We start from the raw sequence: 11,129 nt of genomic DNA, 5'->3' as shown, positions 1-11,129 counted from the left end.
TCTCACGTGCCAAAACCACGTGCCATCGAACCGCCCATTTCAAAGTTCAAAACAATGTCGTCGAATGTTCGAGTAGCGCTTCGTCTGAAGCCGTCAGCAACAGCCAGTCTTATCGACGTGCATTTCGACAAAGTCCTCTTGCGAAATCACGTCGATCCGTCCTTTCCCGCAACGGAATTCGAGTCGGTTCTCCAGAGATAGCGTAGAAACATCGCCTGTACTTCCGTCTCTAGGTTCGATCGCGTCTTTACAGGAGTCTCTTCACAAGAGGACATCTTCGAGTACATCAAACCAAGTCTCTCGGCTCTCCTCGAAGGTCGAAACGTCTCCATACTCGCCTACGGACCGACAGGCTCAGGCAAGCCTCTCCACTCCCCCGACATTTACGAAACGTTTCCGTTCGAAGGCAAAACCTATACAATGGTCGGAAGAAGGGACGATAAGGGGCTTACGAGTCGGTGCGTCGACGAGCTATTTCGTCTCACAGCCGATCGTCGATTTGAAATTGGATCGAGCTATTTGGAAATATATAATGAGAAGGTGGAAAACGATTTATGTGCGTGTTGGAATCGTCTTGTGAACCTTTGCTCAGATTCAAGATCTTCTCAGTCCCACGACCAATGCAGTACAGATTTTTCCGAATCACTTGAAAAATCTGCGACAGGAACGTGTGAAGCGTTTTGACGAATTCGAACGGTTGTTCGAAGAGGCGTCGAAAAAAAGGCAAAAAGAAAATATGTATTTTTAGTGTGTCTTACCGCTTTTTGTAGGGCGACAGCAGCCACGAGACTGAATGTCGTATCCAGTCGAAGTCACTCCGTTGTCATTTTGAAGGTCTAAATATGCATTTCTTGCGTTGCTCTGAAAGCATTCTACCTACAATTAAAGGTTCATTGCTTGGAGACGAAGACAGTTGGGAAACTCTACCTCGTCGATTTGGCGGGGTCAGAAAATAACCGTTTCACAGGCAATCAAGGAGAACGAATGAGAGAGAGTTGTTGCATCAACACCTCCCTTTTTACATTGGGAAAAGTTATCAATGCCTTGGTGCAAGGCAAAAAGGTGAAATTCGAAACGTTTGGCCCTTTACAATTCTCACCCACCTTTGTCTTCCGTAGACCTGTATTCCATATAGAGATAGCAAGCTGACTCGCGTCTTACAGGTAAAGGAGACAGGTGGTGAAATACTGATGTCATAAGGACGATCCTTCAGGATGCGTTGGGCGGCACGAGCACCACGACTTTGATAGCGACCGTCAGTCAAGAAAGTCAGCATTACTCTACGACGATGACCACTCTCAATTACGCCTCTCGGGGAAGAGAAATCATCAATCGCCCCGGCGTGGTCCACACTGCAATGGACTCCGTTCCAGATGACGCAGCTTCAGGAGAGCTGGACCAGCATGATTCTGATGATTCTTTATTGCTTCATCTTTCTCCGAGTCCGCCACCGAAGCAGCATGATTCTGATGATTCTTTATTGTTTCATCTTTCTCCGAGTCCGCTACCGAAGCCAGCTGTTCCGCGAACCGGCTTCACTCCTTTTGCAAAAACCCTTATTCAGAGGATGGATCGGCTGGAGGAAAAAATTGAAGAAAACCAGCAGCTTAATATGACTATTCTTGCTGCTGATAAGCCTGAGGTTAAATCATCTTTCTACTCTCTTCCTGCTCTCCAAAACCCGGTAGGTGTCAGTAGTTTAATTCACTTGAATTCAACTTCAATCAGACTAGAACGTTTCTGAGAAGAGGACAAAACGCTCTTGGGCTCTCCAGAAAGAGACCCAGTCCTCTGGAATCAATAGAAAATCGACAAAAAGAGTCTGAACCGTTAAACAAGCTACCAAGGAGGACGTCTGGTTATAACCAGGTTAAGGAACAAGCAGGTAGCATAGAGACAATTGTTTCTAAATAAATGAATCAATCAATGCCTATGCTTTTTTTACTAGAGTCTCGTCTTTTGAACAAGTTTAATTTTGGGTCGAACAGCGACTTACGACGCTTAAATGGCATAGGAGCAAAAAAGGCGAGCTACATTATCAGCTGGCGCGAGGGCAAGGAGACGCTTTCGTCCCTTTCTCAAATCACCGTTATTCCTGGTATAAGTCACAACGCTATTCAAAGGCTACTGGAAGTAAGATATGCGTGCGAAGCGTATTCTAAATCTAACTTGCACAACAACTAGGAAGAAATGGGGCGAATTGTCAATCAAGAAAACTAGTGCAGAAGAGATCCAAGCGTCAATAGTTAATTTAATGTCAAGGATTATAAAATCTATGACTGCTACCGCATCGATTTAACTGACTATATGTGTATCCCTAAGTACAATTAGAAGGCTCTTACTTGATTTCGTTGTGAGAACCTTCAAACGGTAATCTCCGATGAACTGATGAACGTCGGTCGAATAGACGCCGGTGAGATTTCATCTCCAGGCGGCGGGGCCACAGCTAACGTCGTCGGCGTAACGGCGGGAGCCGGAGCAGCAGATCCTGACGTCGCACCCGACGGAACCGGCGACGCGGACGTTTTCGACGTCATACTTGTGACGCCCAGAAGGCTGTCCGTCGTGATTGCGGGCACAATGCGAGACGCGTTTCCGTCATTCGAAATTGATAGCGAAGGTGAAAGCGACGGATAGGAAGGCGAATCGTTTAGCGTGGGAGATGCAGCAGTCCCGTCAAAACCACCATCCACGTTATAGGAGTTCTGGATAAGCCCTCAAAAAATAAGCATCAAACACTTAATTAGAAAAGGTCAATACCTCATCGAGACTATGATTAATACGATAGGCATTCTTCGAACTGCCAAATGTTGCCAATTCAATCTTCTGCTCGGCATCAATTTCCACTTCAACGACGCGTCCGTTCATTTTTGGCTGAAACTTTAAGTATCTAAACAAAGAAAGCACTAAAAGATAAAAAAAAAGACTTTCTTGCTGTAGAGGTTCTTACGAAGGAATGCGTCGGCTGCATAGAGCAGCCTGGCAGTTTTGCCGTCTTGTTCCAGAAAACGGATTATAGCCACCCATAAATTTTCCAGTCACCTAAAACAAGAACATTTAAATTTTTTTGAAAAAAGTTGGGTAACCACTGATTGACTTGTTCATTAGTCGTCCTCCCGTTGCAGACGAGAAAAACGTGAAAGACAGTCAATCCGCCGACGAGAAAGAAAACGAGAAAACAGATCGAGGCCACGACCGTTCTAATAGAAGCACGTCCTGACTCCGAAAAGTGACCAAAAAAAACGATTTGCACTCACATGGCAACCGTGTCCCTATCACCGTAATCTTTCCTCTTCGCGACAATGTGATAGAGCGAAAAGGCGAGCGTGAATGCGTCGTAGATTGTAAGCGTCGATGCGAAGAAGAAAAAGTGCTTATAATTTCGCTTTCCGACGCAATTGTTCACCCACGGGCAGTGGTGATCGAAATCCTCGAAAAAACGAGAAAGATTAGCGAGGACGCGATGCCACTGGCCGCAAAGCAGGCGAGTCTTTTCTTACCTCGATACAAGCGTCGCAGACGCTGCAGTGTGAGCAGCGCGGCGGCCGGTAGAAGTTGCACGTCGCGCACCACTTCATCTTGACCGATATGCCGTTGATCTCGACGGCTCGAAATAGCGGCTTATCGTAGTCGTTCGGTTGCGGAACGGCTGCGGCGGGCGAAGAGAGAATGAAGGGAGTGGCTTCGAACCGGTTTCTCCCCAACACGCGTGCTAACCTTTCGGAAGAGTGCCTGGATCCATTCGCGATGCCATTGTAAAGTTAGTCATGGTGAATAGGAAGAGTAGGGCTTGAACGACGATTGCCGCCGGTCCGCCAGGCACTTCTGTCCAGTAGTAAGGACCTCTAGAGGACGAGACGGGAAGCCGTTAGGGCGCCCCCCGAGCCGCGTTAGATGCGCTGGCGTACGAGAAAACGAAAAAGACGCTGCTTCCGCCGATCATGAGGATCAAGGCGACGGTAAAAGGGAGTAAATCCTGCTTGTTTCCTCGGCACATCATCACAATCCAACCATCCGCATCCGGGCACGCGAGTGGGGTGGGGTGCGTGAGCGCGATCGCACGGATAAAATAACTTTCGTAATTCGATTAAATATTGGTAAATAAAATAAACTATTTAACTGATTTGTCACGTGTGAGTAATGACGTCGTCTTTTCTGCTTCTAACCTCTGCGCTGGCAATCGTACGAGCCAGTTTACGAGCTCGCTGCATCAAGGCGAGGGCATCTCTATTCTTTGCAGTTCCGCCTCTGCTGACCGTCCCTTCTCGATCGTGATCCAAAGACGACCATCGTGGCAATGCAGTCTTATTGAGTAGAGTGGGAGTAGACGTCCCCCCACGAAGGCTCCCTTTTCGAATGCCTGCTGCAGCGGCTCGTCCACTGCCAGCAACTTGCCGATCAAACGGGCAAAGATACGCAGGCACGGGCGACGGCGACGGCTGTAACAGAAGTGGCGGCGACGGAGAGCGTCGCGACGACGAATCCTCCGATTTCCCGCGTATATCGGCAAGACACTTAGGCCGCCACAAAGGCACTGGAAGAGAAACCTTCAGGCAGTAAATAATAATAATTATAATTATACATCTCCATATATCTATTTCCTTCCTCGCTATACCTTATTGAGTGAGCCTGTTTCTGGCATGCTTCGACGTCTCAGCTGAGCACTGTACTCCTCTAGGAGCGATATTCGCACAGCGTTGGCAGCCATCTGACGTTCAGCGTGAACGCCGGATAGGTCGTCGTCGCGCTTGCCTTTTACTTCGCTCGGTGTTGGATAATCCATAAGCAGCGTCTGTTTCTCTTTTTCCTTTTCGATTTCAGTCTGCAGCTTTTCGATGTCCGTCACAAATTGATCGACGCGCGCCTGGAGAGATTCCTTTTTCGCCTCCAATTCCGAAACGGTTTTCTGTCCGAGGGAGCGCGATTAGAAACGTCGTCGAGCCTGCATGCAAATGTGTATACAAGTACCTGTAATCCGTTGACTTCTTTCTTGACGTTGTCCCTGTCCAGTTTCACTGCAGTCAACTCTCGGCTCACGGACTCCAAACATGATTGGCTTTTGGCGAATTCCGCTCCTAGATTAGTACAGTTATCTTCAAGATGATCCACTTGACCAAGTAGGTCTGACTGTTTCTGCTGCAACAACTAATGAAAGAAAGACGAGAGTGCATAAAAGCAATAAGGCTCTGTTTCTCTGCCCACCTCAACTTGTTGGTCCAAGGACGCCATTTTTGCCTGCGATTGATCCAATTCCGACGTCTGCTTGTTTAAAGTAAGTCGAGCCGAGTCTAATTCTTCTTGCACTGACATAAGATCTCTCTCTAATACCATTTTCTCCTCAAATACTCGCTCTTTCATTTCCACCTCTTTTCTCAAAGAGGACACTTCGGATTCTGCAAAGAAATAAAGTCCTACAAAATATTTTTAATTATTAATTAAATAATCTAAACCTAATTCCATGCAAATTGATTTTCTCTCTTCCAATTTTTTCTCCAAAATACTCGCCTCTCGCCTGACGTCATCCAATTGAGACTCCAAGAGTCCACTGACGCTCTTCAATTCGGCTTCCTTCCCGGCAAACGTGTCCCTAAGAGTTGCCAATTGATCGCGATGCCTTTCTTCAATCTCCCGAATGCTCATTTCCAAATCGTGAATCTGCCCGTGAAGAACATCCATCTGACTCGACAGTCTCCCAAGCGACTCCTCCTTCGCGCAAAGCCTCTCTTTCAAATCGCCCTGCTGATTGAGAACGCCTTGAATAAAACGATCCACGTGACTCAAATCCGCCTTGCATTCGGACGTCCACTTCGAGATGCCCTTCGAAGACAGCATCGTCTTCGTCAGCCATTTAGATTTCTGCGACGACGTCAAGCCGCATCGACCGCTCATCTCCCCTACGACGTCCCGAATTTCCAACAGGCATCGGCACGTGTCCGTGCAGACGAGACATGACTGAAAAGACGTTTCTACCGTCTGAGACGAAACCGTGCATCGTCCACTTGGGACGTCGTTAGAATCGACTTCTTCCTTCAAAGTAATGTCGGGTTGAGTTGTTGGTTTGGGAGTTGGCGGCAACGTAGGTGACGATTCTTCGCCGACTTTCTCCCTCACTGTGTGGAGTAATCTCATTGGCGGCCCGGTTGCTAGGGAACTGCCTGGCTTCTGCGACAGCACGGCTTTCAACGTCGCTATTTCTTCCTCTTTCGATTCGACTATACAGGACTTTGAATCGAGCTGAAATCGAACGAATCGAAAACGATTTTCTCGCAATTTTCGCCCACTTACGCGACTTTTTAGATCATTCATTCGCCCTTTTGCACGATTCAATGCGTCCAGCACGTTTACGAATAGTTTTCCGAGAGGTGTCGACGCGGCGACGATGTTTCCGCTCGTTTCGTCGTCGGAAACGAGTCCGTGTACGGTGAAATGGTGAAGAAAGCCTTGGAGAACTTGACCTATGCTGGAACGACGTACTGTAGCACGATTGGAACGCAACGACCGCGCGTTAGTGCTATGTACCATTTGGTTGCGGTTGTTGCCGCTTGTACGACGCTCTCTTGCGTCCATTCTTTGCGCTTTGCGTCCCGTTTCACACTTGAACGTCTACTGTCTACGATACGACCTGTCATCAACGTTAGAAGCGCACGCAGGTCGTTAGACAAAGCCACGAGATCGTCACCCATTGCTAAAGCAATCTACAACAAGCGAAAGGGTTCGTTTATGTGATATATACGGGACTGCGGCGGTAACTACTGTACGCGAACTTTTCCCGAGCGTCCCGTATGTCTTCTCTTGAGTTCTCAATCAGTTCTCTGCTGAAAATCGGCCGCCCTAGAGATCGATCCCTCTAAAAGAAAGGACGACGAAAGCAGCAGCAGGCCACATCGAATGTTTAAGCTTTTCACGCGACAAATCATGCGTCTGAACGAGAAAAGCGTCGCCGCATTCGCCACGTCCCAATCGCCGATCGACAAAGAAGGCCACCTGCAGAAAAAGGGCGAAATCAACAAGGGATACCAGCGTCGTTGGTTCGTTCTCAAGGGCAACCTTCTCTTCTACTTCGAACGTCGCGGCGACAAGGAACCGATCGGCGTCATCGTTCTCGAAAAGTGCAGCGTGGGCCTGTGCGACGGCGGCGATCCGTACAGCTTCTACATCGCCTTCCAGGGCTCGGGCACTCGCACCTACGTCCTATGTGCGAACAACGAAACCGAGATGACGGCGTGGATCAGGGCGATATCGCACGCCGGCTACGACTATCTGCGCATGATAGTCGGCGAGTTGGAACGGCGCGTCGCCGTCATACAGCGCGAACGCGGTAGCGCGCTCGCCGATCCATTCCACGCTACCGAGGTGGAAGCGAAAGGAGGCGGCGGCGGCGGCGACGGTCGACGATCGACGGATCGTTCGTCTATGTCGCCGCCGCGTTTACAGCCCGTTCCCGCTCCCCCAATCGCGACGGCGACGACGAGTGGGGCGGCGTTTCGATCCACGTCGCCAACGGCGACTTATTCGTCGTTGGCACGACAACTGACGACGAAGAATCATGCCGGTTTCACGCGAGCTCAACCGAGTTTCGTTTCGCACACGGCGCCGCGATCGGAGATGTCGAAGGCGACGGCGTCCGCTTTTCCGGATAGGCTGAGTGACTCTGCCTCGGCAACGCCAGCAAAAAGACTGATACCTCGGTCTTTTGACGAAATGCACAGGGAATTCGGGGTTCCTATTCAAAAGATTCTCATGAAGCAAGCTGAAATGAGAGACCTGAATCAATCCTTTGCACAGACGGGCTTGTAGTGGTAAGAGTTAATGCTGCAGTAATATTCATACACAGGGAGTCAAGGGGTTTTCTACTGTTGGGCTTGCAGTGCCTGCCTAGCAATGATTGTGTAACAGTGTTGAATAAGAAAACAATCATGTTGGGAAATTTTTTGAAATCTTTATTCTTGCTTGGCACGTGCAGGTATAGGCAAGCAAGTTGTGACTTCTAGACTACTCTCCTCACTTCAAAGAAACGTTTCAGGTAGTAAATCTGTCCAATTGTCATTGCTACAATAACAATCGCTTCAAATATGGCCCACCACACAACTCGCCTATTCGTACTGTCATTGACTAGAAGATTAGAAAAAGAAATTACGTTATTGATGGCAATGTTTAGGTACACTTACTTTGTCGGTGAAGACGCTCTCGAACTTCCATGTAATCCTGCTCGTGTTTCACTCCCGTCAACGAGACAGACAACTCCTGAATCATCCCTTCCAACTTATTATGATGCTCTTGAAAACAGATTCAATTAAATAATTAAAACGCGCATAGATCCCATAGTCTTTATTACTATCTGCGTCGTCGGGATTGGCGTCCTTGGGCGCGTCGCCCACGTCCATGGAAAACATGACCGTTTTGGGCGTCATAGTCGACATTTTATTGCCAAAGCAATAAACATAGACGCCTTCCATGTGAGCCGCTACCGTGTACTTCCCGTTCGATTCTCGCTCTCCCGAGTAGATTACCTTGTCGTCGGGGCCCGTTATCTTGCAAGAAAGACGCGTGCCTACTTGGAGTCGGTACGAAAGGACGCGCAAACCTTCACGTCGATGTCGAGAAAGCCTCCTTCCACGACTTCGAACGTGAGACTCATTTTCGTGCCGGACGAGACGCGTTCCTGAAAGCACTGCTCTTCGTGCGCGTCCACCGTTGTAAAATAGGCTCTCGTTAGGCCGACGCAGAGGAGTAGAGAAAGAACGAACGTCGCCATCTTTGTCTTGTGCGCATGCATCACACGTCACGCAAAGTCTGCGTAAATCAGCGTACAAACATATAGGCCTACACCACCACTGCGCCCCACTGCATACTGATACAGGTTCAGTTCTTTAGACTTTGCTCCAGTCTATCACTTCTGGATCAAAATCCCATCTATCTGGCATCCCAACGTGACTTGTACTGGCAAGTGGAGACTCACTCCACACAAATACGGGCTGCTGTATGTGAGTTGGACCACTGACAGCATAACTCTTCAAAAGAGGAGCCATATCAGAAGAGACAATCTAAAAAAGACATTTGGCTAATGTTGACACAGTAGATGCAATCAAATACCTTGGTATCAGTGGCAGCATGATTCCTAAGTCCAAGAGCATCAAAAGGATACTTCCCATCGGAAGGATTTAGATCTGAACGAGCCGCAATTGCATTTTCGCCAGTATAAGGAGGCGTGCAATTGCAGCGAGACAAAGGATCGTGCTTGTAATTATTATACCTATAGAAAACACGTTGAAGTCCTACTACAGTCCTACAGTATTAACAGTTCTCCTTACCTCATCAGGCTATACAAAGAGTTCAAGTCCGTGATAGAGCTTTGATTGCGAGCAAAAATCAGAGCTCGAGGATGTTTGTCATGAGTGAACCAATCACCATACTTCTTGACCATAGCAGGCATGCCACTCATGTTGAAGATGGTAGGAAACGCCCTAAATAGAGACCGCAATCTTTAATCATTAATTACCGTACGTGAGCATATCGTCTTACGGTATGTTATAACTGGCCCAATAGCCCTTTTCCTTGAGTACTCCAGTCATGTCGTGATACTCAACGTAGCCACTTTCAAGAAAAAAGCACTGTCTTAATTAACTAAAATTTAAGCTCTTGAGGTTGTCATACGGAATTTGCTCCAGAATCCACAGAGTATTGGCTGGCAAGTCTTCGCCTGCTTTAAACAGCTTATAGTCCACAATCATCCACTTACAAACACTCATTTGAAAGACAAACCAGAGAAAAAGAGAAACCCACTCACCTGATTATTGTACCTACACAAAAATATCTACAGTCATTATTTCTAACTCATGGGGTTCACTTACGTTCCACTGTTGTACTGTTCAAAAATTTTAGCCCACGATTCACCGCTAACAGCCAGTCTATTTGCCACAACGCTTCGAACAAATTCTAGCACAGTCCTAGGCTGCACGTATTTCCACAATTCGTTATTCTCATTTCCATTTGTTGTCTCCTGCGCGACCTACCAAATCAAAAAAACTAAGAGTATACAGAAAACATTTACGTCCTCTCCTACCAGACCAGAACTGACGACGTAGAAATCATCGCCACTTACAACAGACCCAGGGTAGGAGGAGAATGCCATTGCAGAACCCGGCACCACTTCTACGCAACGAAATAAATCAATACTACGTGTACCAATTATATAGTCTTCTCACGATCTCCAGCCACTGCAGTACGATACGAAAACTCATAACGCTTGTAAATTCGCACCATGTCACTAAGCGGTCCCCACGTGTCGTGTGCAGTAAAAAGTTCAGATTTATCAGGGAGCAGTTTGATGATAGCAGAGCAAGAACCTCCACCCAGAACTCTCGACTTGACCTCGTCCGGTGCACCGAGTGCCACCTCCAAATCCTCAAGATCCCCACCAAGACTAAAATATCTATAAATATAAAAAGACCAAAAAAATGACGTCAAATTTTCTTCTGCGAGGTCTTCGCGCACATAAAATCCTTATTGATCGCGTTGTCAGGCTTGTCGACCGTCGCTTCGGCGTATCCCTTCGTCAAGCCGTCGACCTGCGCATAGACGAGACCGACCTGATGCCAAAAGTCGTTCCCGACGCCGTTTGCGGCGATCATTTCGTCGACGAACGCTCGCTGGGCGACGAGATAGTCGTTCAGACGGCGACAGTAGGACGACGACGACGACGGCGGCGGCGTGGGGCAGTACGACGCGAGCGTGTTGAGGTACGTTGCGTGGATGAGATCGTAGGTGAGACGCGCTTCGAGAATGCCGGCCGCTTGCGCTTGGATTTCGTCCGCGTAGTCGGCGTTCGTCTTTAGGTTGAGGTAGGACCAGCTGGGAGAGATCAGTTTGCAATTTTTCGCTGCGGATTTCTTTTTGTTCGTCTACCCGCTCTTTGCAATTTCGTTCTTGAACGTTCCCGTCGCCGCGGCGTTGTCGTCGTAGTCGTCTTTGAAGATAAATTGCTTCGTTTCTGTGACGTAGTTGACAGATCCTTTTCTGTGGACCGATGGCAACGATGTCGCAGCTAGTTGGACGAGAGCAAAGCAGACGAGAAGACTGACTAGAAGGGACAAAGCCATCCTCATCCTCACTTTGGTAACGCGCTATAA

The 11,129-nt window shown here is 48.1% G+C and overlaps 6 protein-coding genes across 6 annotated transcripts; 2 read left to right on the top strand and 4 right to left on the bottom strand.

Moving 5' to 3' along the window:
• The first annotated feature begins 47 nt into the window (after positions 1–47).
• Positions 48–2,449, top strand: LOC136187437 (kinesin-like protein KIF22). Its single transcript, XM_065975036.1, has 11 exons — positions 48–182; positions 234–358; positions 407–540; positions 593–723; positions 771–834; positions 889–1,062; positions 1,119–1,163; positions 1,214–1,684; positions 1,729–1,885; positions 1,949–2,133; positions 2,185–2,449. Exons 1-11 carry the CDS (start codon positions 55–57, stop codon positions 2,218–2,220), a joined length of 1,650 nt encoding a protein of 549 aa, XP_065831108.1. The 5' UTR covers positions 48–54; the 3' UTR covers positions 2,221–2,449.
• On the bottom strand, positions 2,175–4,025 carry LOC136187443 (palmitoyltransferase ZDHHC5-like). Its single transcript, XM_065975043.1, has 8 exons — positions 3,909–4,025; positions 3,718–3,845; positions 3,501–3,649; positions 3,258–3,430; positions 3,098–3,200; positions 2,951–3,042; positions 2,761–2,890; positions 2,175–2,705 (listed from the first exon to the last, which is right to left on the bottom strand). Exons 1-8 carry the CDS (start codon positions 3,998–4,000, stop codon positions 2,364–2,366), a joined length of 1,209 nt encoding a protein of 402 aa, XP_065831115.1. The 5' UTR covers positions 4,001–4,025; the 3' UTR covers positions 2,175–2,363.
• A 45-nt stretch (positions 4,026–4,070) lies between these two features.
• On the bottom strand, positions 4,071–6,750 carry LOC136187432 (coiled-coil domain-containing protein 157-like). The gene is made up of 7 exons (XM_065975031.1): positions 6,520–6,750; positions 6,286–6,460; positions 5,451–6,234; positions 5,203–5,393; positions 4,969–5,145; positions 4,616–4,906; positions 4,071–4,547 (listed from the first exon to the last, which is right to left on the bottom strand). The coding sequence occupies exons 1-7, from the start codon at positions 6,681–6,683 to the stop codon at positions 4,128–4,130; spliced, it is 2,202 nt and encodes a 733-aa protein (XP_065831103.1). The 5' UTR covers positions 6,684–6,750; the 3' UTR covers positions 4,071–4,127.
• Positions 6,751–6,785: 35 nt separating this feature from the next.
• Positions 6,786–8,071, top strand: LOC136187446 (sesquipedalian-1-like). The gene has a single exon (XM_065975046.1). It carries the CDS (start codon positions 6,889–6,891, stop codon positions 7,795–7,797), a length of 909 nt encoding a protein of 302 aa, XP_065831118.1. The 5' UTR covers positions 6,786–6,888; the 3' UTR covers positions 7,798–8,071.
• LOC136187447 (transmembrane emp24 domain-containing protein 2-like) lies at positions 7,920–8,776 on the bottom strand. The gene is made up of 4 exons (XM_065975047.1): positions 8,585–8,776; positions 8,336–8,531; positions 8,169–8,276; positions 7,920–8,112 (listed from the first exon to the last, which is right to left on the bottom strand). The coding sequence occupies exons 1-4, from the start codon at positions 8,774–8,776 to the stop codon at positions 7,988–7,990; spliced, it is 621 nt and encodes a 206-aa protein (XP_065831119.1). The 3' UTR covers positions 7,920–7,987.
• Position 8,777: 1 nt separating this feature from the next.
• Positions 8,778–11,111, bottom strand: LOC136187436 (putative phospholipase B-like 2). The gene is made up of 11 exons (XM_065975035.1): positions 10,906–11,111; positions 10,495–10,851; positions 10,206–10,432; positions 10,064–10,152; positions 9,852–10,009; positions 9,788–9,800; positions 9,655–9,734; positions 9,523–9,594; positions 9,312–9,464; positions 9,094–9,253; positions 8,778–9,044 (listed from the first exon to the last, which is right to left on the bottom strand). Exons 1-11 carry the CDS (start codon positions 11,103–11,105, stop codon positions 8,871–8,873), a joined length of 1,683 nt encoding a protein of 560 aa, XP_065831107.1. The 5' UTR covers positions 11,106–11,111; the 3' UTR covers positions 8,778–8,870.
• Between the last annotated feature and the right edge of the window lie 18 nt (positions 11,112–11,129).

This window comes from Oscarella lobularis, chromosome 5 (assembly GCF_947507565.1).
Source record: "Oscarella lobularis chromosome 5, ooOscLobu1.1, whole genome shotgun sequence".
NCBI lineage: Eukaryota > Metazoa > Porifera > Homoscleromorpha > Homosclerophorida > Oscarellidae > Oscarella > Oscarella lobularis.
Note: the sequence above shows the minus strand (reverse complement) of the source record. Positions and strands in the feature narration are given on the sequence as shown.

Bases quoted from the DNA above. Each gene is read 5' to 3' on its own strand.
- LOC136187436 (XM_065975035.1), bottom strand. From the start codon at position 11,105: ATGAGGATGGCTTTGTCCCTTCTAGTCAGTCTTCTCGTCTGCTTTGCT. The intron at 10,852-10,905 runs GTAGACGAACAA...GATCTCTCCCAG, and splicing joins AACGAAATTGCAAAGAGCGG to CTGGTCCTACCTCAACCTAA. The intron at 10,433-10,494 runs GTGCGCGAAGAC...TTATATTTATAG, and splicing joins GCGATCAATAAGGATTTTAT to ATATTTTAGTCTTGGTGGGG.
- LOC136187437 (XM_065975036.1), top strand. From the start codon at position 55: ATGTCGTCGAATGTTCGAGTAGCGCTTCGTCTGAAGCCGTCAGCAACA. The intron at 724-770 runs GCAAAAAGAAAA...CGCTTTTTGTAG, and splicing joins GAAGAGGCGTCGAAAAAAAG to GGCGACAGCAGCCACGAGAC. The intron at 2,134-2,184 runs GTAAGATATGCG...CACAACAACTAG, and splicing joins CTATTCAAAGGCTACTGGAA to GAAGAAATGGGGCGAATTGT.
- LOC136187446 (XM_065975046.1), top strand. From the start codon at position 6,889: ATGTTTAAGCTTTTCACGCGACAAATCATGCGTCTGAACGAGAAAAGC.
- LOC136187443 (XM_065975043.1), bottom strand. From the start codon at position 4,000: ATGATGTGCCGAGGAAACAAGCAGGATTTACTCCCTTTTACCGTCGCC. The intron at 3,650-3,717 runs GTTAGCACGCGT...CGCCCGCCGCAG, and splicing joins TCCAGGCACTCTTCCGAAAG to CCGTTCCGCAACCGAACGAC. The intron at 3,201-3,257 runs GTGAGTGCAAAT...TGCTTCTATTAG, and splicing joins GATAGGGACACGGTTGCCAT to AACGGTCGTGGCCTCGATCT.
- LOC136187432 (XM_065975031.1), bottom strand. From the start codon at position 6,683: ATGGGTGACGATCTCGTGGCTTTGTCTAACGACCTGCGTGCGCTTCTA. The intron at 4,907-4,968 runs GTACTTGTATAC...TCCCTCGGACAG, and splicing joins AAGAAGTCAACGGATTACAG to AAAACCGTTTCGGAATTGGA. The intron at 4,548-4,615 runs GTATAGCGAGGA...TACTGCCTGAAG, and splicing joins AAACAGGCTCACTCAATAAG to GTTTCTCTTCCAGTGCCTTT.
- LOC136187447 (XM_065975047.1), bottom strand. From the start codon at position 8,776: ATGCATGCGCACAAGACAAAGATGGCGACGTTCGTTCTTTCTCTACTC. The intron at 8,532-8,584 runs GTTTGCGCGTCC...CTTTCTTGCAAG, and splicing joins TTCTCGACATCGACGTGAAG to ATAACGGGCCCCGACGACAA. The intron at 8,277-8,335 runs GTAATAAAGACT...TCTGTTTTCAAG, and splicing joins CAATCCCGACGACGCAGATA to AGCATCATAATAAGTTGGAA.